This window comes from Anopheles coluzzii, chromosome X, assembly GCF_943734685.1.
Source record: "Anopheles coluzzii chromosome X, AcolN3, whole genome shotgun sequence".
Lineage (NCBI taxonomy): Eukaryota > Metazoa > Arthropoda > Insecta > Diptera > Culicidae > Anopheles > Anopheles coluzzii.
Window position 1 is genome coordinate 18,991,600 of NC_064669.1, and position 24,849 is coordinate 19,016,448.

At 43.7% G+C, this 24,849-nt stretch overlaps 2 protein-coding genes across 2 annotated transcripts; both read left to right on the plus strand.

Moving 5' to 3' along the window:
* The first annotated feature begins 1,687 nt into the window (after positions 1–1,687).
* Positions 1,688–9,129, plus strand: LOC120949611 (bis(5'-adenosyl)-triphosphatase ENPP4-like). The gene is made up of 5 exons (XM_040367018.2): positions 1,688–2,052; positions 2,254–2,824; positions 2,927–3,608; positions 6,656–6,955; positions 7,063–9,129. Exons 2-5 carry the CDS (start codon positions 2,420–2,422, stop codon positions 7,269–7,271), a joined length of 1,596 nt encoding a protein of 531 aa, XP_040222952.1. The 5' UTR covers positions 1,688–2,052; positions 2,254–2,419; the 3' UTR covers positions 7,272–9,129.
* Positions 9,130–10,863: 1,734 nt separating this feature from the next.
* On the plus strand, positions 10,864–15,456 carry LOC120953543 (vacuolar protein sorting-associated protein 18 homolog). Its single transcript, XM_040373601.2, has 3 exons — positions 10,864–12,380; positions 12,454–13,954; positions 14,053–15,456. Exons 1-3 carry the CDS (start codon positions 11,076–11,078, stop codon positions 14,319–14,321), a joined length of 3,075 nt encoding a protein of 1,024 aa, XP_040229535.1. The 5' UTR covers positions 10,864–11,075; the 3' UTR covers positions 14,322–15,456.
* The last annotated feature ends 9,393 nt before the right edge of the window (positions 15,457–24,849 follow it).

Genomic DNA, 24,849 nt, shown 5'->3' on the forward strand with positions numbered 1-24,849 from the left:
AAGTTGCATTTTGAAATTGGCAAACCTTCATTTCAATAGTCTACATCTGTGTATGATTTGCTCATTAGCTTGATTAATTTAATTTGATTTAATGTTTCTACAATGCGCAGAAAATCATGTTTCAATTCATATACCCCTTTCTTCCCTACAACGATCTACCTGGGTAGATATTACATGCATTAAGGGATTTTAGTTTCGTTTTAATCACACATTTTGTGATGATATCATCACCATACAAATTCTACTAAATTTCCTACCCTAATTCCTACGCTGCACGTTTCCTTCCGGGTATGATTTGTCGACTGGAACTGGAATTGTATCGGATTCATACCCAGACCACGTCCAAGTATTGTTCCGAATCCGGAACAGTTCCAGGTACAGTTCTTAAAAATGGGGGAAAATTGGGCGCTATTTCTGGATCAGTATGAGGATTCATAATAGGTTCCAGGATTGGTATAAGTTCATGATAGATTCTAGAGCCAGTATAGGTTCATGATTAGTTCCAGGACAAGTATGGGTTCATGATCGGTTACAGGGCCGGTTTGGGTTCAGTATCAGTTCCAGGTCCTTTATAGTTTTACTTTCAGTTCTAGGACTGATATGGGTTGATAAGTTCCAGGGCCGGTATGATCAGTTCTTGGACTGGTATGGGTTCATGATAGGTTCCAGGACCAGTATTAAATCTTAGACCGGTTTGGGTTCGGTATCGATTCCTGGACCAACATAGGTTTAGTAACCAGGTTCAAAACCGCCATTACAGTTCTTGACATTACAGTCGGGTCATATGCAGTTCTTGAACCAGAAAAGATGATGTATTGGTGTCAGGACCAGTGAACGTTTGTTTTTGGTTTTAGGTCTCTTAATTGGTACCTCATTTTAATTAAGTTTCGAGACCATTGTTTTCGGCCTACTCTTTACAATAAAACGGATCTTTGAAATTTAGTTTCGTAGCCCTGTAACCTGGCCAAATTATCTAGTATAAGCGTGTACTTGAATTCTTTAGTTTCTTTTTCAAAATTATTCTATGTAGGACTGTATGACCCGATGGTCAGGATGACATGGCGATCCATTAGATTCAATCAAACGATTTATTATGATTTAAGCTTATGTAACTCAAAATCACAAATCATACCATTAAAACATAAAAACAATTATTATTACCATAGAAATTGAAAAATAGGTGAAAGGTACGTCTTCACGGAAATATAATTGCACACTCTATTTCAAAATGACCTACCGGGACAGGTGGTTAAGGAAGTAAAGTTTTAGTTTTGGTTAAAGATATGAAAGTTCAGAAAAGCTGGTCATAGTTTGGCAACGGACAGCTGAAAAGAACCAATAAAACGAATAGGGAGAATTGCGCTTCCAAATCTAGTTCATCAATCAAAATCATCTGTTATTTGACAGCTACGGGACCTACATCGCACGTTTAGGCGCTATAGTTCGAGGTTCACCAGATGAGATAAACAATATTTTAGTTTGAAATGAAAACTTGTCGCTCGTTCGTCTTCCATTAAATCAAATGATATTCCAACTATGTTTAATTTTATCTACTTATATCTAACAAAAGCATTGTGCGAGAGGTGAATTTTCGCCCATAACAACCCCGCCATAGCGGAGAGCGCGTTTGAAGCCGGCTTGAAACACGGCTCTTTCACATTCGCCCTACTGTGTGTTGTGCGCGCGCACTTGTGTGTGAATGTGTGTTTGTGTGTGCATTACTTCTTCGACAGCAACAACGCGACCAGAAGAAACAGGTGCATTACCGCGAAAACACACACACGATACAATTTCACCCTTTCAACGGCTGCAATCAACCTTGTGTACATCGCGCAACCCTTCCCCCTTGGTGAAGTTGTGAGTAAATCGGGCGCATCAATCAAAAACCGTCGTCAGCCCTTCGACGGCACATGTGGAAAAGGGCAAAATCATGTCCGCGTAGAGACTCTGTCTGTCAGCTGTGATTGTGGAGTACGAGGAGAGGAGGGTTGTGTGAGCGAGGAACGGGATTGTGCAGGTGTGCTACGGATCAGGTTCGGAGCAGAGAAACGGGTAAGCGATGGTTTGACCTACTCTACCACAGCAAAGGAAGAGGATTGGAAGGGGGGACTGGAACATAATTGTCCATTTCCCAACCCTGCTAGCCTCCTGAAGGTTATGCAAGTGTGTGCATGCGGATGGGAGCTTTAGAAGAAGTAGAAGGAAGTGTTGGTGATGGTACGTGCTAAGAACGCAAGTGTTTCTTTGTTTTAGGATTACAGCAACAGTCGCAGCGAGTGGAAAACAAAGCGAAAAAACAACAACAACAACCTCGAAAACGCTACGGCGAAAACGAAGCAACACAAACGAATCTGAAAACACACAGCTACACACACACACACACGTACACGCACGCACACATCCATCCGTAGAGTAGACCATGACCACCACGGTTGTGGTGCTGGAGGTGGTGCAACTGGTGTTGCTGCTGCTTCTGCCCGGGAAAGCGAGCTCCGGCGGGACGGTGGCGGGATCAGCCGCTGCTAGCGGGTCGGCACAGTCGCCGCCCGTCCTAATCGTCGTATCGTACGACGGCTTCCGCACGGAGTATCTGCAGCGCAACAGTTCCGCCTACATCAACGAGCTGCGCCGTAACGGCACGACCAGCACGCATCTGCGGAACGTCTTCCCCACGAAAACCTTCCCGAACCATCACAGCATTGCGACCGGCGTCTACCCAAACGTGCACGGCGTGATGGCGAACGGACTGTACGATGCGGTCCAGGGGCCGCTCAACTACTCGTACGAGTTGTTTCACTTCAATCCGGAGCTGCTACCGATATGGGTGAGTTGAGTGCGATGTTCCCGGGCAGCAATGAAAACAAAAAAGGTTGAACTCCATATAACGATCATCTCTCTCTCTCTCTCTCTTTCTCTCTCTCCGTAGGCGCTCAATCAGTATGCCGGAGGATATAGTGGGTGCATGATGTGGCCCGGGTCCGACTTTGGGTACGGTTCGCGCAACCTCACCTGCAGTCACACGCAACCGTTCAATCTGTCCATCCCGTGGACCGACCGGCTCGACACGGTGTTCCGGTGGATACGGGACGCGGATCGGCCCGCCAACTTGATCATGCTCTACATCGAGGAGCCGGACTACTACGGCCACATTTACGGTCCCGAGTCGGACCGGATCGAGCAGCTGGTGGTGAAGCTGAACGATTTCACCCGCCAGCTGCACGCGCGAATCGCCGAGCAGCGGCTAGCGGAGCGCGTTAACGTGGTGCACCTAAGCGACCACGGCATGGAGTCGGTGATGCCGAAAAACTTCATCAACCTGACCTCGCTGGTGTCGGCCGAGCTGCGGTACGATACGTACGGCTCCACGCCGGTACTGCAGATCGTGCCGAAGGTCGAGCAGGACCGGTCGGAGCTGTACCGGCAGCTGCGGCGGGCGGCCGATGCGGACGGCCGGTTCGAGGTGTACATGGTGGAGAATCTGCCCGCCCGGTGGCAGTACAACAACACGCGCCGCACCGGCCCCATTACGGCAGTGGCGCAACACGGGTACGGGTTCGACGATATGTGGCGCACGGTCGAGTACTATCGGAAGCACTTTGGCGTCGAAGGTAGGTAGCTGTGTGCCTGTGTTGTTCCAGTAACGCTCGCTGGGGCCTCGGGTTTTCTTGAAAGTCTGACCCTGGGTCAAAGGATTAGTTCAATTTTTTTTCAACCGCAGCTCAGCGTATTGTATTACCGTCTGGCAAGGTTATGCCCCCTATCGGCAGGAAACCCTACGAGGTGTCTGAAACGGCGAATACTGGTTATAGCGTTTCGTGAAAATTAATTTAAAAGTTGCAATAATTTACTCAACACCCTTAGTGCCGTGGCCAGAGGCGGATTTATCCATCTCTTGGCCCTTAGCGGGAGATCTAAATCGGGGCCCCTAGTTTCCTTAGTGCCCAAGTCCCCAAAGTGTATCAATATCAACAAGCAATACACTATTCGCATTTTTCAATAACATCTTTTTACGAATACCAAATACATAATCCTGAATTCGTTAGGGATTAATTTTCTTCTGTCCTTTTTATGGCGATTATTACATCATTTTAATGGTATCCATAGTCTGCGTGTAATTAGGGTTACATATTTTGCATATGTTAACGATGTCCATCATCGTTGTTTCCGGTAGTGCCAATTTTTCAAAATTATATTCGAAAACAAATACACATTTGATCGCCTTTCTAAGCTAAGAGTCTTACGTTTTCGAACCCAAGTAAACAAAGTGAAGATTGTTTTGAATTTTGTTCAACTATAAGTAAACATTTAACGTCCAACTGAAATACTGATGCCTTTCGGAACATTATTCAATTGGTACTGAATATTTGCTTTCTATAATATTAACGTACGTTTATATCATCCAGGTTCGTTTATTTTGTTTATAACAGTTAAATTAAAAAACCTCGTAAGGTGCAAATGAAGGCACAACCAAAGGTCTAAACTCCGTACAGCAAACGGATCAACTTAGGGGTTTCACTTGTTAGTTTCGATTGAACGAAATTCAGATAGGCATCAGCAATTCAGTTGGACGTCAAATGTTTACTTACAGTTGGGCAAAATTCAAAAGCAGCTTAACATTGTTTATTTGAGCTCGAAAATGGTGTATATAGAAATAAATCAAGCAATGAAATGATAAACTGTCGTTATTAACACACTCCAGACTTTCCAAATTTCGGTACTGATCGAGTTGGTCTACCTTGTTTTAGTTGCCCTGACCTTGGCCAATTTGACCACTATACTTTTCTCTTCTTCTATTTGGCGTTACGTCCTACGCGGACATGCCGGCATATATAGGCTTTCGAGACTTAATTCATTACCACGCTACCGGATATAACTAATCCTTGCAACGGGGGGACGGGTCCATCTCAGGCTTGAATCAATGACGGGCATGTTATTTAGTCGTTCGAGTTGACGACTGTACCACGAGATCGCCCCGACCACCGTAACATCCTGACAAATCTAGTACACCCACTCTAGAGGCATGTTTGGAAAATATAACAAGAAATCCAAATTTTAATCATTTATACTTTTGTATTTGTAAATAAGATTTTGCAATTCATTTATTTGCTCAATCATGTATATGAGAGGTGAAAGCCACTGAACAAAGTTTGTGTGATTTCCTTTTTCACAGATACATAAAAATTGCCTGAAATCCAAGTGTCCGACAATAATTATCCTGTACTTGCGTATTTGTCGTCCTTGCCATCGAGAACATTGACAAAGTTCTTTAAAAATTACATTAAACAACCCAGGATCTTATTCATGTTTTATTGTCATGTGAGCTTTTATATATAATATTATATGGAAGAGTGCAAAAGTATGTCAGGTTTGTTTAGGCCTTCAAAAATTATCTCCAAATTTCGTAACAACTTTTGATTGCTATCAACGTTATCAACACATAAAATACACGGACTTGTTAGAATGTACTACTTACAGACAGATTTAGTTTTCCGTTCATATTTGCAATTTAAAAAAACATCGCTTATAAAGGCGGACTAACATGTGCAGGTTTAGCTTGGACCCCCTTTAGGTCGGGGCGCTACGCGACCGCTCAGTCCGCTTGTAGGAAAATACGCCTCTAAAATACGGCATGGCTATATTATATGATAGTCAGTAATGCTCCCTGAAAGGCCACGGCTATCATATATGATAGCCAGAGAATATTGTTTATAAATCTTAATTTCTGATAAAAGATGAGATATTGAAAAAACATTGTAATGGTAAAATAAAAATTGAAACTAACAATTCCTTTGATGAATATATTTTAGCCACATATATTCTAGTTATATTGTGAATTTTCAAAATGTTTTGTCCCCCATCCAAATGTAATGGAAACAAATTTGGTCTGGCACTGTAAGCGTCAGCGGGGTCCTAACGGAAGAGAATCTGATCATGGGTTAGGACTAGTGTAAATTTTCATAAATCTTTCGTTGAAATTCATTCATATGAATCTTCAGTAATGCATGATTTGAATCTCGAGTCGAATCTTCAAAGATTCATGAATTTCTAAAGATTCACAAATCTTCTAAGATTCATGAATCTTCAAAGTTTCATGAATTTCTAAATATTCCAAGGATTCATGAATCTGAATGAATGTCTCCAGGGATTTATAAATCTTTAGAGATGTATGTTTTTCAAAATATTGAATTTACCCAATCCCACCTAAAACTTTCCCGTTGGGGGTTCAAACCTTGCATGGACCGTCTCTCCGTGCAAAATAAACTATCCGGCTGCGTAGTATTACCAAGAAGTCTCGAGAGCCTGTATAGGCTGCCATGACCCCGTAGATTGTTACGCCAAGAAGAAGAATAATAAAAAGCTCAAGCTCTATGAAAGTTTAGAGATTCATTAATCTTTCGAGATATAAGAATAATTTGAGATTCATGAATCTTTTAAGATTCATGAATATTTTCAATCAAGATTCATTGTTCTTCAATTGATCATTCCAAAAATTCATTCTGATCCATGAATCTGAATCAAATTTACCCAACACTAGTTAGGACCCGTTGTCCGCCAGGGACAAAATTCTATATTACGTCTTAGTAGAACCTTCCTGCCCTTAAGAGATGTGAAAAAATAATTGTTAACCCGTTTTGCTCGAATGGTTCCCACACAGTGACACCCGATACGCAGTATGGCATGCACGGGTACGATAATGCGCAGCTCGCCATGAACTCCATCTTCTTCTCGTACGGTCCAGCGATACGGGAGCAGCTGACGGTGGAACCGTTCGATACGGTTGATCTGTACTATCTGTTCTGCGAGATACTAAACCTCGCGCCGCCGAACTATCTGGCTGGGAACGTGAACCACATTCAGCACATACTACGCAATGGTTCGCGTGACGACGACGACGACAATGATCCGAACGGCGGGGGTTCGTCGGATGCGACGACACGTGCGGAAACTATTGCCGGTTAGTATTGGGTTAGGCTGGTACAAACACCGCATCGCCGGGGGTCACAGGGCGCAACACGGAGATCAAATGTTTATTGTTGTTTTTCAATCTTTTATGTTTTGCAGTAATTTTCGCGGGCAGTCTTATTGCGTCGTTTGCAATCGTAAGCGTGTTTGCGCTCGGCGTCATCTACCAGCGGCGGCGGCGCGAACACATGGTGCCCCCGTACCTGTACGAGGAGACGGAAACGTTCATCGACGATGGGAACAAGATGCTGCACACCAGCACCACCAACTCGTCGATCAATGGGGACGTTGTGTCAGTGGACGTTTGAAACCCGTGGCCCGTCTCCGTTTGTCTGTCACGATGGTGAGGGAACGGGAGGTGCCTAGGAAGGTTTGGAACAATGTTGTGTTTGTTTCTGAAACATTCCGCTAAAGAAGGTATTAGCAGAGCGGAGCCAGCGAACAAATCAAGTCGAAACTGGGCGGAGGAGAAAATTGATAAGAAAGAGAGGGAGGAATGTTGCCTTTGTTCTCCCACGGTGGAGTACAACATGGTTCCGGCGTACGAATCAACTTCCTCTGGAGCGTCGTGCTGCAGCGGGGAGTCCAGTATGAAGAACGATGAAATCAAGCATTACAGTTGAATTTGCAGTGAATTGAACACATTCGTAGAAAGGGTGTCCGGATTGGGATTTGAAGTTTGAACACACCTACACATCTAACAGCATATTGTACATACAGTCTATATCTATATACAATTGGGGGTGGCAGAGTCGGATTCACCAGAAGTGATCTTTTGATACTTCAACGCCGGTCTCTGTGGAACCGTTTTTTGAACGTTGCTAGATCAGGACTTTGAAACTGTTTGGGACAACAAAGAACACTACTACATAAAGGGGCGCAACAAGTCAGTCGATTTGAATTACTCCGAGTGGCCATACACACGCCATAGGTCACAGCAGTCGTCGGCAGTTAGTCAAAATATTCTGTGCGAAACTACAGGAAGTAGAAGGTGTACATGTGCGGTTTTAATTTATGAATTTTAATACTACTTAAAGAGGAGGGTGGACCCTATGCTGTGCCGCACAGCTGCAAACGCCAATCGAGAACAAAATTTGCTGGTGTGATAAGAGATTAGTAATACTTGAAAAGACATTGGGAAAGCAGACAGTAGTGAAATACTTTTCAATAAGGTGAAATAGGCGCGTGCGAGGGGAGGAGGGAAGGGGATGAGATACATATTATATTAGGGTCTAAGAATGTAAAAGGTTTTAGAGGAGCCGCGCCATGACGGTCCATCAAATTGTAGAAAACTTTTGTTTGTCTTTAACCATCCAGTATCCCTTCCCTTGTCCTCCTCTATTCCACCTGGTCGAGGTGTCTCTACTGAACTTACTTCGTCAGCAGACAACGAAACCAACCGAATTATTGTTGAGCATCGCCGGAGACACACCCGACAGCTTTAAGGAAATGTATCGTTTTTTCTTTAAACAAACAAAAACAAGGATTAAAGCTATCTCTATTGTGATATTTTTCTAATTGCGACTGTGTACAGAATGAATGGTAGATGGTTTCCTGGCTAATATAGCGATGTGTCCACATGAACAAAAAAACTACATACACACTTAAACATGCTCTTTGCACATGTGTGGATGGGTCAGATAGACGTGCGCCAGATTTGTAGGACTTTTACCCTCTCGCCATGGCCAAACCAAGCTGTACAGGAGAAGAAGGAACGTTAACACGCAAGAGTGAGAATCGAACATGGGCGATAAAAGTAGAAATGGAATTACGATTAGTGAAATAACTGGAAATAATCATGCGCGCCTAGGTGGAGAATAGAAGCAGATACAAGCAGACAGATAAAGAGGGACAGAGATACACACACACACACACACACACACACACACACACACACACACACACACACACACACACACACACACACACACACCAGATATACTACACAATGTGAATGCCAAAGCCATATCTAGTAGGAGTTACTATGTAGAGAAGAGTTGCAATCGGGAAGCAAATGGTCGCTGTCCCACACTTCCCGCGGGTAAAAGGGGCAGAACAGTGGTGAAGCAGTTCTTTTACACCTTTTATTGTTTACCTCTACTTTCAACCCTCAGCTGATGCGATACAGTTTTATGGAAATAAAATTTTAGAAAGAACAGAAAAGAACACACACTGTTGCACTGTCGTTGCCGTCCGTCCGTGTCATTTATGTTGTACATTTGGATATTTACACATTAGTAATTAGTGTTTGTTGAGCATATTTGTTTGAATAGTTTATAGAGGCTTTGGCTCCAACGGAGTTCTTTCGTCTATATTTGTTGAGCATACATTTAATCACATTTATCATTTTTATTCGACAAACCGTATTTTTTCACGAGCTTGTTTTTTTTCGCACGTTTTGCGTTATGACAAGAATGATTTGCACTTTTAATCTTTAACTCTAAGACCGGATACCCGGGCATGATTTTAATGTTCAAACTGATATCACTGATATTTTTATTGAAAAATGGTAGCCACTAAATTTTTCACGTATCTTTCGGAAATTTTATTTAAATTTAAATTTAATAATTTAATTTTATTTTAAGGGCGCATGATGAACTTATTTTCCAAAAATTCCTATAAATTTTTATTATGTTTTTATACCCCTTATCTCAACGACCGGCATACTCGGAAATCCCACACATTTTGTATGGCAAATGATAGCTTTTAAATTTGAAATTTTAATAACTTTTTATGTAATGAATATTAAAATTTCTAATTTGGTTTAAAGACAAAGGCACTAGTCCTATTTAGTTTTTTGAAAAAATGGGAATTTTAGAGCTTCATTTATTTATTTTTTAAATATTTTGTAATATGCTAGTTCATTTGGCCTGGTTACATGGCTTACGCAATTTAATTTCCAAGTTCTCCTTTACTGTAAAAAGTAATCCGAAAACAATGATCTCGAAACTAAATTAAAATTAGGAACTTAAGACGACCCCTTAAGAGACCTAAAACCAAAACCAGGCCCATACTGGTCCTTACACCAAAACATCACCTTTTGTGGTTCATGAACTGCACATGACCTAATGCCGGTCCAGCAACCAATACTAAACCCAAAACGGTCCTGGAACCAATACTGTTTATACCGGCCCAAGAACTGATCCTGAACCCATACTGGTCCTGGAACCGATCTTGAACCCATACCCATCTAGAAACAGCTCCCGATTTCATTTATTTCACTGAACCTGGAATACCTGGAACTGTTGCGTATTGGGATTCGGAACGATACTTGATCCGGGTCTGAACCGATATAATTCCAGTTCCAGTTGACAAATCATATCAGGTATTAAATATGCAGCGTAGGAATAACGTAGATACTATCGTAGGAAATAGCGTAGGAAATTTAGTAGAATTTGTATAATGATTTATTTATTTCTTTTATAATAATATAAAATAATATACAAAAGCAATAAAAAAAAAGAATTATTAATTGAAAATCATCTCAAAATTGATTGGAAAAAGGTACATTCAAAGTATTTCACATAGAACAACAGAAAAATCTTAAATTTAAAAGGCGAATTGCCAAAATTTAAAACAGTATTTAAAAAAGGCAACAAGATTTAAAAACTCCCATTTCTTCATTCAAGTAAATAAGACTAATGTCCGTACCTTTGTACAACATTTGAACTTATTATTTTCGATACAACGAAAGTTATTGAATTTTTAGTTTGAAAAAGAATAACTTCCCATACAACATGCATGAGGCACTCGGGTATGACGGTCGTAGAGATGAAGGTGTAAATTTGGTCATTGGGACTACGGTTAACGTATTTTTCAATGTGAATTTGAATTCGTTGCTGCAAGAAAATGAAATACATTGACATAGTTTTCAAGCAAACTCTTTCTTTATCATCTGTTGGGCTGTTGACAAGATTATTTGGGTATTTTGGGTTTTAGCTGTGAGCTGTCGCAGTTTTATCGACCGTTTTCCATATCGCGGCAGTGATTCACTTTCCACCCACTGCAAAGTGTAAGCAATCGTTGTTCCTTCGAAAAACCGAAAGCAGCTAGCTTGTGCCGAATCGCGCTTCCGCTTTGGCTAGACAGCGCCCCGGAGTGACGGTGTCGCGATGGCGTCCATGTTCGACCAGTACTCGAGCGACCTGATACGGGAAAGCTCCACCGATCCGGATGCTAGCGCCGAGCCGAAAACGTCCGGGTACGTGAGCGTGCGGACGCGGAAGGAGGTGCCCATCTTCACCAAGCAGAAGATGAACCTGAACCTGCCGTCCGGCATCCTCTTCCTCTCGGTGCAGAACGACTGGCTGATGATGCTGATGACCAACCTGACCGTGCTGCGCATGAACCTGAAGCAGCCGGACAAGTTCACCGAGGTGCCGATCGACAAGACGATCGGTGGGCTGCGTCCGTCGAGCATCTACGTCGATCCGCTCGGGGCGCACCTGTTCCTCACCTTTCTGCCCAAATCGCCCGGCTTCACGCCCGAGCTGCTCTACCTGCAGCGCAACAGCTTCAAGCCCAAGTTTGTGACGAAGCTGAAGGACCAGGAAATTACCGCGGTCGGGTTCAACCACGTGAACACGTCCGAGACGAGCACCGGGCCGATACTGCTCGGGACGGCCCACGGTGTGATCTGGGAGGCGGAGGTCGGGCTGGAAAGTGGCGACAAGCTGGTGCAGCAGAACGTGCGGCACGCGTTCGACGTGGGCAAGGGCGAGCCGCGCCCGATCACCGGGCTGGAGTTTTATCTCAAGACGGAGCAGAAAAGCCTGCACTGCATCGTGCTGGTGCTGACGGTGGACCGGCTGTACAAGTTCCACAACACGATCCGGTCGGGTGGCGGTTCGCTTGCCGGTTCGACAGCCACCGCAGCGCAGGAGCTGAAGCTCGGCGGCTACCTGCAGAAGGTGTTCGGCCCGTACCAGAACGTGGACGACCAGTTGCGCGACTTCGAGGAGCTGTCGGTGGGTGGCAGCAAGGGCACTGGCAGCGGCTCAGCCAGTGCCGGCAGCTGGCCGAAGCTGGTGTTCAACTACGAGGAGGACTTCCCGAAAAGCTTCGGCTGCCTGACGGAGCACGGCATCAACTATCAGGAGATCGATCCTGCCATCAACCAGGCCCAGTTTGTGGTGCAGAAGGAGCTGATCACGTACCCGGAGCCGCGGTACGTGCCGCCCGCCACCAACTCGCACAAGGTGGCGCCGCGCACCAACTGTCCGCTCTCGTTCATACTGACCGACTTTCACGCGCTGCTGCTGTACGCGGACCACGTCAGTGCGATCTCACTGCTGGACTATCAAGTTGTGTACGAGGAGTACTTCGTCGAGCAGTACGGGCGGCTCATCAACATCGTGAAGGACGTCCGCTCGAACGTTACGTTCGTGTACAGCAACAAGCTGATCTTTCGCTACAAGGTAATGTAAGGGGTGCAGTTCGTTTGTGGAGCTTACGGCCGCATGCTAACGCTGTCGCCCTCCCCATTTGCAGATCGTGAACGAGCAGCGTAACGCCTGGCGGCTATACGCCGACCGGCAAAAGTTCGAGCTCGCCCTGCAGTACTGCAACAAAAATCCGGCCCACCGGGACATTGTGCTGGTGAAGCAGGCGCAGTCGTACTTCTACGCCGGCGACTACCTGCAAGCGGCGGCCATCTTCTCCGAAACGCAGCTCAGCTTCGAGGAGGTGTGCCTGAAGTTTTTGCAGAAAAACAGCAACCAAGCGCTGCTGCTCTACCTGCGCAACCGGCTCGGGCAGCTGAAGCCGCACGAGAAAACGCAAATCACCATGCTGATCGTATGGATCGTGCAGCTCTTTCTGGTGGAGCTGTCCCACCAGCGCGGGTCGGGCGGGGGCGAAAAGGCGACGCGCGACCTGCAGAAGCAGTTCGAAGCGTTCATGGCTAGCCGGCCGGTGATGGCGTGCGTGCGCCGGAACCGGACCGCCATCTACGACCTGATGGCATCGTACGGCGACACGCACAATCTGACCGCGTTGACCACGATCAACCAGGACTACGAGTCGGTACTGCAGCAGTACATTAACCAGGGCCGGTACGAGGATGCGCTCGGGGTGCTCAGTGCCCAGAACCGGCCCGAGCTCGTCTACCAGTATGCGCCGATCGCGATGGAGGTGCTGCCGGCAGCCACGGTCAGCATGCTGATCGGGCAGGGGCACCGGCTCGATCCGGTCCGGCTGATGCCAGCGATGCTCTGTCTCGATACGCCGCAGCACGCGCACGAAACGGTGCGCTACCTCGAGTACTGCATCCATTCGCGGGGCTGCGTCGAGCCGGCCCTGCACAACTATCTCATCCAGCTGTACGGTGTGCACTTTCCCGAGCAGCTGCTCACGTTTCTCGAGTCGCAGGGCCGCGATACGACGATGGTGCATTACGATCCGCATTACGCGCTGCGGATCGCGCTCCGGCACGATATCCGGCCGGCGAGCGTGTTCCTGCAATGCTTGCTCGAGATGTGGGTGCCGGCGGTGCGGCTAGCGCTGACCCTGGAGGATGCCGAGGCCGCCCGACAGCTCGCCCGCCAAACGGCCGCACAGCCAAGCGATCGGGTGCTGCGCAAGCGGCTCTGGCTACTGATCGCCGAGCACGAAATCAAAGGCACGCGGGACGAGGAAGTCCAGCGAGCGCTTGGCATACTGCAGGAGTGTGACCAGCTCCGGATCGAGGACCTGCTGCCCTACTTTTCCGACTTTCAGCGCATCGACCATTTCAAGGAGGCGATCTGCCGCTCGCTGAAGGAGTACAACGTGAAGATACAGGAGCAGCGACGCGACATGGAAGAGTCAGCCAAGTCCGCCAACCGGGTCCGGCAGGAGCTGCAAACCTTCCGCAGCCGATCAGTGACGGTCAGCGCACAGGAGCAGTGCACCGTCTGCGGCATCTATCTGATGCTGAAACCGTTCTTCGTCTTCCACTGCGGCCACAAGTTCCATGCAGACTGTCTCGAGCGCCAGGTGCTGCCGTACCTGAGTGAGTACGGCGGTGTGATTGCAAAGCTTCCGCTTTTTTATTGTTTTACTGTGAAAAGCACGATAAAATAAATGCTTACGATTTGGTTTTGATTTTAGGTCCTGAAATGTCGGATCGATTGACGATGCTGAAACAATCGCTCGCTACGGCCCAGCACGCGGTCGAGAGTGCTGCATCGGCTGGAGTAGGATCGGCCAACGCACTGGAGGCCGCCCCCGTAGCGCCCATCTCACACAAGGAAAAGCTCAAGAGCGAAATCGAGGCCATCATCTCGTCCGAATGTTTGTACTGTGGCAATCTAATGATCAATGCGCTCGACAAACCGTTCGTCGAAAACTGGCAGCAGGCCGATAGCGAATGGGACTAGGTGGCTTGCCCTACGCTGCAGGCGTTGACTTTGACTTTGCTGCGATGCCTAAGATTCTATGCTGTTCGGACCACGCGCCATTCCATTCTGCAATATGTATAGGGACAGTGTACGCTTTATACCGCTCATAAGGAGCATTTAGATTTCTGAAATAGTTTATTTCGATTATTTACATTATCTTTTCACTTTTTTGATGTGTATAGCAAATTTAATTAAAGTTCAAAGTTCGGTTCGGTTTATTGTGAAGAAAAATGTATCACTCGATCAAACTCAAAGCGCTAGGCATGCGAGCAAAAGAGGCGTGCTGCCGGTAATGATTTTTGTATTATTGTACGATCCTTCCGGTTGAGCCGGTCTCGTAGTACAGTCGTCAACTCGTACGACTGAACAACATGCCCGTCATGGGTTCAATCCCCAAATAGACCGCGCCGCCATACGTAGGACTGACTATCCTGCTATGGGGGGAAATCAATTAGTCACTGAAAGCCAAGCCTACAAGTGGGCACAGGCAGGCCGTTTGACCGACATCGGTTGTTGAGCCAAAGAAGAAGAAGAAGTACGATCCTTCGAAAGGAATGCTGTAATGCAAATGGTATTAAACTGTTCATCTATCTATTCAATACATTTATCTATTGTTACAATTGCATGCATGCATTTCGTATTACCTTTTTTAATTATAATCTTTTGGTCTTTGGCAGATTGGTAACAAATCACGAAATGTTGTGTTTGTTAGCGGCAAAATAATGTAACCTTCATCTCTATAACCATCTACCCAATTATGTTTTAGTATGTATGTATGAGTTTGTTTTGCACTTTATGTTATTACTTTCTTTTGATAATATTCAGATATTTACAGTGGAGCGCCGTTTATCCGGGTACCTTTTATCCGGCAATCCGTTAATCCGTGCTGTTGAGAAATGACAGTTCAATACAAAGGTGACATTGCCAGGATATTTATGAGGAGGATATTTGAAAGAGCGGTTATTCTTATAACATTGTCATAACAAAAAACACTATAAATCATGGCAAATTTCAAATATTCTCATTGGAAAAACATGAAGTTGATAAAAACTGGGTTATTTTTATTAAAAAATAAAAAAAAATCAAAAATTAATCAGGAATTGGTGATAAAATATATCATTTGACTCATTATCCGTGTTATTCGCATATCCGGGTGAGGGTGAGTCCCGATGAGCCCGGATAATCGGCGCTCCACTGTGCTTGGAATTTAAGGCATGCCTTGTTTCCTTTCAGATTAAAAAAAATCAGAAGTTCGCGTATTTTTAAAATTTGGGATACCATTTTTTTAAATATCCCTTGGTTCTATAACCACCTACGCGGACTGGTTATACATTTGGTATGAAAGTTCACACATCCATGAAATAAAACGCGTACGTCTTTGGCTGTGATTATCGTGTTGACTTCAAACTCTCAGTAAATATGCCTTTTACTATTCTACTATTTACTATTTAATAACCAGTATTGAAAAACTCAAAATTATATTTTTTTAAATTTTAATTTAATTTTAATTGATTCTAATTTGCAACTCTTAAATCTTTAAACACCTACCTGCGTAGGTCATACATTTTGTATAGGACTACAAAATCATAACTGAAAAGCGGTTCTGTTCGGTTCTAGTAGACGTATGGATTGAAAATATTTAGCAAATATGTGTTTTTTTTTGTTAATTCATTAGGAACAAATATTTAAAATAATATTTGTATTACTAATTCCTTTATCGTGTTTATCTTATTTTTATTTTAACATATTATATAATTATTGCGTTAACCTTAGACGAGAATGTCTTGATTCTATATTTTATTAATCTTAGAGTATCGAGATTTAGTGTTTAGAACGAACTTTCCTCTAGTAAATCTATTTGATTGTTATTTTTTCATCGATATCTCTTCCTTAACACTACGAGGGGGGTTTATGGGCGTCTCTTATATACCTATCTCTACGGACACCCGTCAATTTGACGGATGGATAAAAATACGTATTTTAAATACGTAAATACGTGTGTATAAGATTGGTTAAAATCATGAAAAATTATTTTATTAAAATTATGAATCGTTTAACATGTTTTGGTTTCCATAAAAAATTGTCTACACAATACTAATTTATTATAATAGTCGCTATTGTTGCACCGAACACATGAACCGATATCTTTGTGATGCCACATTTTGACCGATGCCTGCGGGAGTTACGAAAAACGCGAGGAATAGGTTGATCTGTAATTCCGTTTGAGACCGCTTTATTGAAATAATTTATCAAGAATTTTTATGATAATAAGTGGTTTATAGTTCTCTTTCATTCCTACATTTACTTTTGTTGAAAAATGTAACAACTTAACTAAATACACTAAATGTACTCAATTCACCCATTCAATTTGACGAGTTCCGTACCGATAGGTATACCTATGTACCTATATATCTGAAAATCTATGAAAGTTATGAAAATGATGAAGTGAAATCATGATAAATTTACGAAAAGTAAAAATCAAGATTAAACGATAGGTATTTTTAGTATTTCACTGCAAGTTTAAATTCTGTCAAAATGACGGGTTCCGTAAACCTAGTGTTAAACCTGTTTCTATGTATGTATTGTTTTCTTCTGTAATTCTATCCATTCCATTTTCCATGCCTGTTTTTTTTCCAAAATGTCAAATATATTCTAAATATTGTTAAATTATTCGTTTATCCTATTATCGTTCCTCAACTCATATTCAAACTGAATTAACTATATACATCGGAACACGTTTATACAATTAAAGAACACGTTTACGTGAAAAAAATACATAACACTCAACTTAAAAATAAATCCTATTTTCTATATATGTAATACATGTTTCTATCACTACAAATTTGAAGTCTATATGGTTGTGGCAAAATGTGTGATATATCCGTACGTGGTTATAGAAGAAAGGGATGGTAAATGTAAAAAAAATATTTTTGTTATACTCAATAGTTTTTCAATACTACTAAGTAGATATAATACGGCATATTTATTGAATGTTTTAAATCAATATGGCAGTTACAGCCAAAGATAAACACTTTTTATTCTGAGGGTGAGCAAACTCCCATACAAAATTTGGTCATACATCCGGGTAGGTCGTATGGACATTTTTCCACAAATAAATACACACCAGATGGCGCAGTTAGCTAACCGGTAAAAATTGGAACTTCACGGAAATCCAGGATTTTTTTAGGAGTATGTATATCTAACATGGTAATACACATGAAATGTAACAACTTCGTCCGATTTATGTTGTTGTGTGTTACTTCTGTTGTTGGAGTAATAGAAAAAAGATTAAAGAATAAATACCACATTTTAACTTTGATAGCTGGGTTTAGATAAATTAAAAACTTTAAGATTATAGGTGTTAAACAGATTGAATCAGATTTTCAGGAACAGAATTTGTGTATTATTCCTGAACGGCCTTGATGTTTATATGTGTTCAACTATGTAACACTTTGACACTTATTTCAAAATTATTGGGTCCTGCAGAAGTGTCCGTCGGGAAGGTTTATCGCGGTATTCTCAGCCAGAAAAATAGCACGATAATAATGAGCTAGGAAGCCAGCAGAGCAGTGAGACTTTTTTCTGGGCCTTCCGCAACCTCGGGCCCATAAGCGGCTGCTTAGTTTGTATAGTGGTTGATCTGCGCTGCGGATATCATGTAAGGAAGGTATGTTAAAATTCTTCTTCTTCTTTGGCTCAACAACCGTTGTCGGTCAAAAGGCCTGCCTGTACCACTAGTGGGCTTTGGCTTTCAGTGACTAATTGATTTCCCCACATAGCAGGATAGCCAATCCTACGTATGGCGGCACGGTCTATTTGGGGATTGAACCCATGACGGGCATGTTGTTCAGTCGTACGAGTTGACGACTGTACTACGAGACCGGCTTAGATGTTAAAATACAGAGGATAATTTTAGCAATATTTATTAAACCTTGGATGGAAATCTCCGAATTTCAGTTACTCAAGTATATGCATCTAAAAAATTGCTTTAAAACTACCGGTTTTCGGTTGATGATCTTTTTTGTGCATCGATCTATTAAAAAAAAATTGGAAAAAATGACATTGGAGCCCCGCGTAATGAGTGTACTGAACTCCAGTGACTCACTCGTATTAAAGAAATGAATAATTGTTGTGGTAAGAATATTTACGAATATTTACTTCTGAATAAAAAAAAATATCTAGAACACGTATGATCAGCGGAGGATTTAACGGTAGGCTGAGGCGAAAGAGAACTTAACGAAAAAACCTGTTATAAAGGGTACTCGTTATGAGAGGTTCCTCTGTATTTGCACTAGCGATGGGAAAAATGAAGTTTAGTCGGAATCGATTCCGACTAGCTCTTAAGTTTTCTGGAATCACATCCAGATAGTAGGTCCGAAATTAGTTTCCTGAATCGATTCCGGGATCGGCTCCAGAATCGGCTCCGGAATCGTAAATGGATCCGAAATCAGAATCAGTTTCGAAACGGAATCTGTTTCGGCATCTTGATAAGAATAGGCGTTTGAGTCAAATGATAATAGGTATTGAAAGCCGCAAAGAATCAGAATTTACTTGTAAACGATCCATCGTCATGGAGATTTTTGGACTAATTTTGCTTCTGAAACTCCTTATTTAAATTCAAGAACTGATTCTCATTCCGGAGCTAATTTCATTTCTGGAGTCAATCCTGATTCCGTTCCATCAAAATTGATTCCGGAGCCGACTCCGGAATCGACTCCGGAATCGATTCCAGCACTGGAATCGGCTTCGGAATTGATTCCGAGCACGGATTCGGAATCGGGTAGGTTGATTACGAGCTCCCACCACTGATTTGCACTGTAATAGCACACACATTACATTCACTTATGATCTTTAAAAACATTAATTGTAAAATATAGCAAACAAAAACATGCAATTTCTTTTCGGAAAAATGGAAATTAGTAGCCCCTCATTCAGTGGTACAGTCATCAACTCGCACGACTTAACAACATGCCCATCGTGGGTTCAAGTGTAGAATATACCGTTCCCCCGTAGCAAGAACTGACTATCTGGAATAATTTCGTGAAGGACGTTATGCCAAATAGAAGACGAGTCCCTGGCTATTATGTATGATTGTCATAGTCACCCAGGATAGAGAACTGGTTATTTTATATGAAAGTTACTACTATTATAAATATTTTTCGAAATAAAAATATTGTTCAAATCGCAACTATTTTTTAAATATTAAAAAAAAATAAAAATACGCCTTTCTTATATCAATTGCTAAGTCCGTAATTTTGAATTGTAGAGTTTTTTTAAATCATTAAATATGCATGTTAAAATCGGCCGTTTGTTGCTTTGCTTTCATTCAATTCCCCCAAATCAAAAAGGTTCACTCTCGCCGCTAGCACTAGCCGAAAGTTCGTTCAGGCTAGCCAATCACAGCATCCGCATCTTGTACGTGCAGCATCCCGAGCAACTCTGCCGGAGCACTCACTCGCACTCCAAATACAAGATGTGAGATTTAGGGGCGTGGCTTAACGGGTCAGCTTTGGTATGTTGCTCTGGCATTGGGCCTGTAGGGATCTGGTGAAAGGAAACGCTTGAATTTACAATAAAGCTACAATTTTACATTATTAAAGATAATATTTTATTAAACCACAGAAGTGATTTGATGAAGCAGCACCCATGAATTAGTTTGTTGTGATTTTCTCTGGCTGTTCAAATCAGTTGGATGATCGGTTGGCCAGCGGAGGAATCCAAGTGCACGACCCAGCAGCTCATTAGTATTGTGCTTCACGTACCACACCAGCAACACAATCCCGGCCTGACCAGAGCCCGGACGGTTTAATAGGTTTATTCATTATTTCCCTGTACCGATGGTTCTCTGTGTGTGTCCCACTATCCCCCCGTTACCGAAACTGCACCCCCCCCCCCCTCCGCAATCCGCCTCATTCCATATTTAGCTGTGGGTCCACATGCAGACACGCACGTCTATTCGATTTTGATTGGTTTTCTCTGCTGCTGCTGCTGCTTCCAGCCATCCTACAGAGCGCCCGCCGAAAGATTTCCTTTCCTGGGGAAATGAGGACACGGCTTTGGGAGTATCGGATCCGTCAACAACCACCCACCCCAACAAGCTGGGTAGGAGAGGAATGGATGGGGAAAGTTGGTCCCCGTTTATGAGTGAACCTCCTCCAAACCCTTTGTCATTCGGGATGGAGTCCAGTCGGCGTGATCGATGATCGAATGTGACATCTTACGCTATCTCTCTCTCTCTCTCTCTCTCTCTCTCTCTCTCTCCCTCTCTCTCTCTCTCTCCCTCTCTCTCTCTCTCCCTCTCTCTCTCTCTCTCTCTGCCGTTCGCACCGCGTTGTCTCACGCACGTACCCTCAGGAAAAGTTTGATTGATCCGAACCGGAATCCATAATGAGCTGAGCTAGGGTTCAGTAGCTGGAGGGTGGAGGAAGCATATATTTTTTGGAGTTTTGTTTCAGCGGTTTGGATACAGTGTTGGGGCATGCAACGTGATGAAAACAAACTAACGGTAATTAGGAAGCGATATTGGTACTCGGAAACCTTTCCACAATCATACCACGAAGCTGTGAGTGCCTCAAGCCATATCGACCAGACACTTTCAAATGGTTTTTGTACCGGCGTTTTTAAGACACATTGTAGATATTTCTTGTTACATGCTCATGCTTTTCGGAAATGAATGAACATCAAGCTATTATGATCTTCAACTGTTTCGTTTAGAATTAAACACATCGTATGTAATTCTTAACAGAGCGCATTATGCGTTATGGAACTCAACTTTATCTGACTAGGCCCTAGGTAACACAGAAAAAGGCTGTTTCACTCAGAGTTGTATGGCTCAATCCTTGATATTTTATTTTTAAATATGTTTTATATTTTTTATCTGTTTTCATTCGATGGAATCTCCAAACAGATAATCCTATGTCAAGATACCTTTGGGTTGTCTCTGAGCAAGCTTTTTGATTTCTCTCTTTGATTTTTTTCTGTGGATGAGATTGATCTATACGAAATATGAGCGTAACACGAACACGGGTATTTTATTAAGATGTGTTGTCAAACTAATGCAGAGAGATGCACTATTGTTTTTATTTGGCGTATCAGCCGTTGTCGATCAAGTCCTGCCTATATCTCTGATGGGCTTGGTTATCAGTGACTTATTTATTACTCATAGTGGGATAGTCAATCCTGCCATTGGACCGAACCCGTTGCCTCCGTTCAATGTACAATTAAAAGTCAAACCTTTATTATACGATACCTTACCATCTGCATATCGGGTACCGATGCCTTCAATTCACCCTAACACACCTGATACCGACTCAAGATACCCTTTACTTTTTTTATCCAGCAAAACCTCCTCTACTTGATGCTGTTACAAAAGGGAAACGTTTATGTGTCGTTTGTGCGACCCGCATAAAAACCAAACAGACAAGCAAAAACCAACCCAATCCAAAACCGTTATCCTTAACCTTACCCCATTACCCACTTGCCGCTGGCTTCCCCTGGCAAGGACTTCGTCAGGTTCGTCGATTCGAGTGTCGACGACCCGAACCACGCACCGGCCGGAGCCTGTATCGAGGTTGCGGAAGGGCTGTGGCAGCTACAAGCTGTTGTGCCGCGCCGGAGAGAAAGACAAAATAAAATTAACAATAAAACTGTTGCCGTTGCCTGCCTCGGGAACGATCGGCTGATACGATGCTGCCGTTGCTCCGGCGGGCTGCCCCACAGTCGCAAGAGAAAGGAGAGCGTACTATGGCAGATGAACCCACTGACGTGTTGCGCACGTGCTCGTTCATGTGCCCCTCGCTCGAGCGTGTATCTCGCTGCTTCATCTTCCTAGTGCCAGTTTGCACCTGCTGCTTGCTGCTGTTGTTGTTGTAGGCCTTTGCCCTGTCTGCGTCCAGGCTGTGCAGCTGAGCACGCGCCGAACTAATCCCCGCCAGGCCCCACTGATCTCCGGTGCGGTCCGGTTCGATGCTGGACACGTTCACGCTCAGCTGATTTTTGGGGAGGACAGTCCAATTTGCTCTCGTGCTGAAGCGAGGCTGAAGCAGCGAGATGACACAGCAGCTAATGTTCCATCCCATGGCGACGGAGAGGGTAAGAGAGAGAGAGATAGAGAGAGATAAAGAGAGAGAGAGAAAGAGAGAGAGAGAGAAAGAGAGAGAGAGAGAGAGAGAGAAATCATTATCCCTTGCCCTCATACCCTGCATGAGGGAGCCTGCGGTGGCTCGCATAGATGAGCCAGACGATCGAGAATTCATTAGCTCAAGATCCCCTAGAAGAGCGGGAATGGTGTGCTGATGAACATCCCTGAAGCGCTGAAGCGGCTTCTACCAGACACACTCTACCTGCATATTCTCTCTTCTCTTTCGCACTGGCGTTCTTCGTTCTTTTTTTATTTTTTTTCTTCTCTGACGGTCATTACCCGGTCCCGCCGACACCGCTGCGCTCCGTACATCGGCCCACAGACGGTTTGTGACTTCCGCCGCTTAATAGTGTAGCGCGCCGCTTAATGATGATCAGCTGGTGGCGCGGGTACAGGTGTTTATTGAATTATAAATGAATTGGTGATGATCTCCTCCGCTGCTTGGCTGCCGAGGGTAGAACGGATGACGGTTGAGAGATGAGTGTGTGTATGTGCGGCTGGAGAGACACCTAGATACGCAGTGGTTAGATTTTGGAGGAGCCTGCGTTGAGTTGGGTTGTTTTAGTTAATGTCGGTTTCAGAGCTCTTTGATAATCCCAGATGCTCGATGCTTACTCCCAACGTCTGTATAAAAATTAAAATAAAAAGGACGTTGACTATTCAGCACTCTGTTCTAGCCCTTTTTATCGAAACATGGATCGGACTGACTCACAGGTGCAAACTCATTTTAAAAGTAACAAACATCCAAACAAAATACAAGACTTCAAAATCATCTCTCCTAACAACCATTTTTTCATGCCATAACTTCTGATCTCATTACCAGCTCTACATTCATAATTGGTCTTTGAAGGCCCATATACAACACAAGCGATCTGGAAATTCTCTATTCTCTATTCTATTCTCTAAAATAAAAATGAAATCATCGATGAGCTCGTGCCCAACGTGTCCCAACGAAGATGAGAGTGTTGTATGGGCGCAATCCATTACAGCAGATCGCTCTCGGAAAGGGCACGTGCGCGATCATATCAACTCCACCGCACACCCCTGACCCTGTCTTTCCCTTTGTCCAACCAACCACTCTCGTGAGGTCGTTAAAATCCCTCGTACTACGTACAAATGCTGCAGGGTTAGAAGCTGTGCGTAAAATGTAGCCTGGAAACAAGGCCTAACAACAACAAAAAAAGGTTCCACCATCAAAACATCTCGCTCATTGATCTTCGATTCTCTGTGTGTAGCTTTGTATGTGTATGCCCCGAAAGGGAAAACGGTCAGGTTTGCGTTGTGTAGCGCGTGCGCGGTTTTGATAGCCTCGGCGAGCAGGTGACGTGAACCGTTTCCCGACCAGCCGCAGGAGCGGTAAGAGCATTATTGTGCAAGTTTGCTTTATCCCCCAGTTTCAATGTGGGCTTCCTCGTTTTATTCATTTTTTTCCAGAGTTTGCTGCAACGCCACAAACTGCAGCAGGTGTTAGGAATATGGGCTGGAGAAAAAAAACAGACACATACGCTGCGGAAAAAAGGAAGTTTGGATCTCCCTCTCTCTTTCTCTCCTATATCTCTCTCTCTCTTCTTTTCTCTCTCTCTTCTTTTCTCTCTCTCTCTCTCTCTCTCTCTCTCTCTATCTCTCTCTCTCTTTCTCTCTCTCACACACACACACTCTTTGAACATCCCAGACGCTTTCAATGCGTTGTCTTCCGTAAAGTCAATCACCAGCCCCTCTTACTCCATGCTCCGGATGCTCGAATCGGACAGAGTATAAGAGATGCGATCGCAACACACGTCCACAGGCAGGCTTGTTAAGCGTGTAGACTTTTACATCCATCGATCAGCTGGTGGAGAAGTTACCCTCACTGTTTTACATCCTTGCGGTTGTTCCCATTCCGGGAGTGCCGGGACGGTTTCGGATGATTGAACTCTGCTCAATGTTTTGCGCTTGCCTGTGTATTCCAGGCAGTTTTCTTTCTGAAGCCAAACATGATTCATATTGTGGACCTGAATGTCCTAGGGAATCCAGACTTCTCCTCATGCCTTAGAAGATACTACACAGTGAGATCATTTCAGGATTCCCCGTTGTTTGGAAGTTGGGAAGAATATCTTCTCGATAAATTGCATGAAAACAATTTTGAAATAATTTTTTTTTTTGAAAATAAAAGATCATTAGATTGGGCCAACCGGTACAGCGAGATGTAGACAAACATCTAATGATATATTTTTTGCCAATGTTTTAAAATATTGTTTTCGTTTTTGTATGTAAAGACTTGGAGCCAGTAGGCCTTATTCGCATCTTTATTTCAAAAAAATAATCTTTTCTTAAAATCTTAAAATCCAACATTCTTCTTTGCAAGGCATGTTGGGTAGTCTTGGCAAA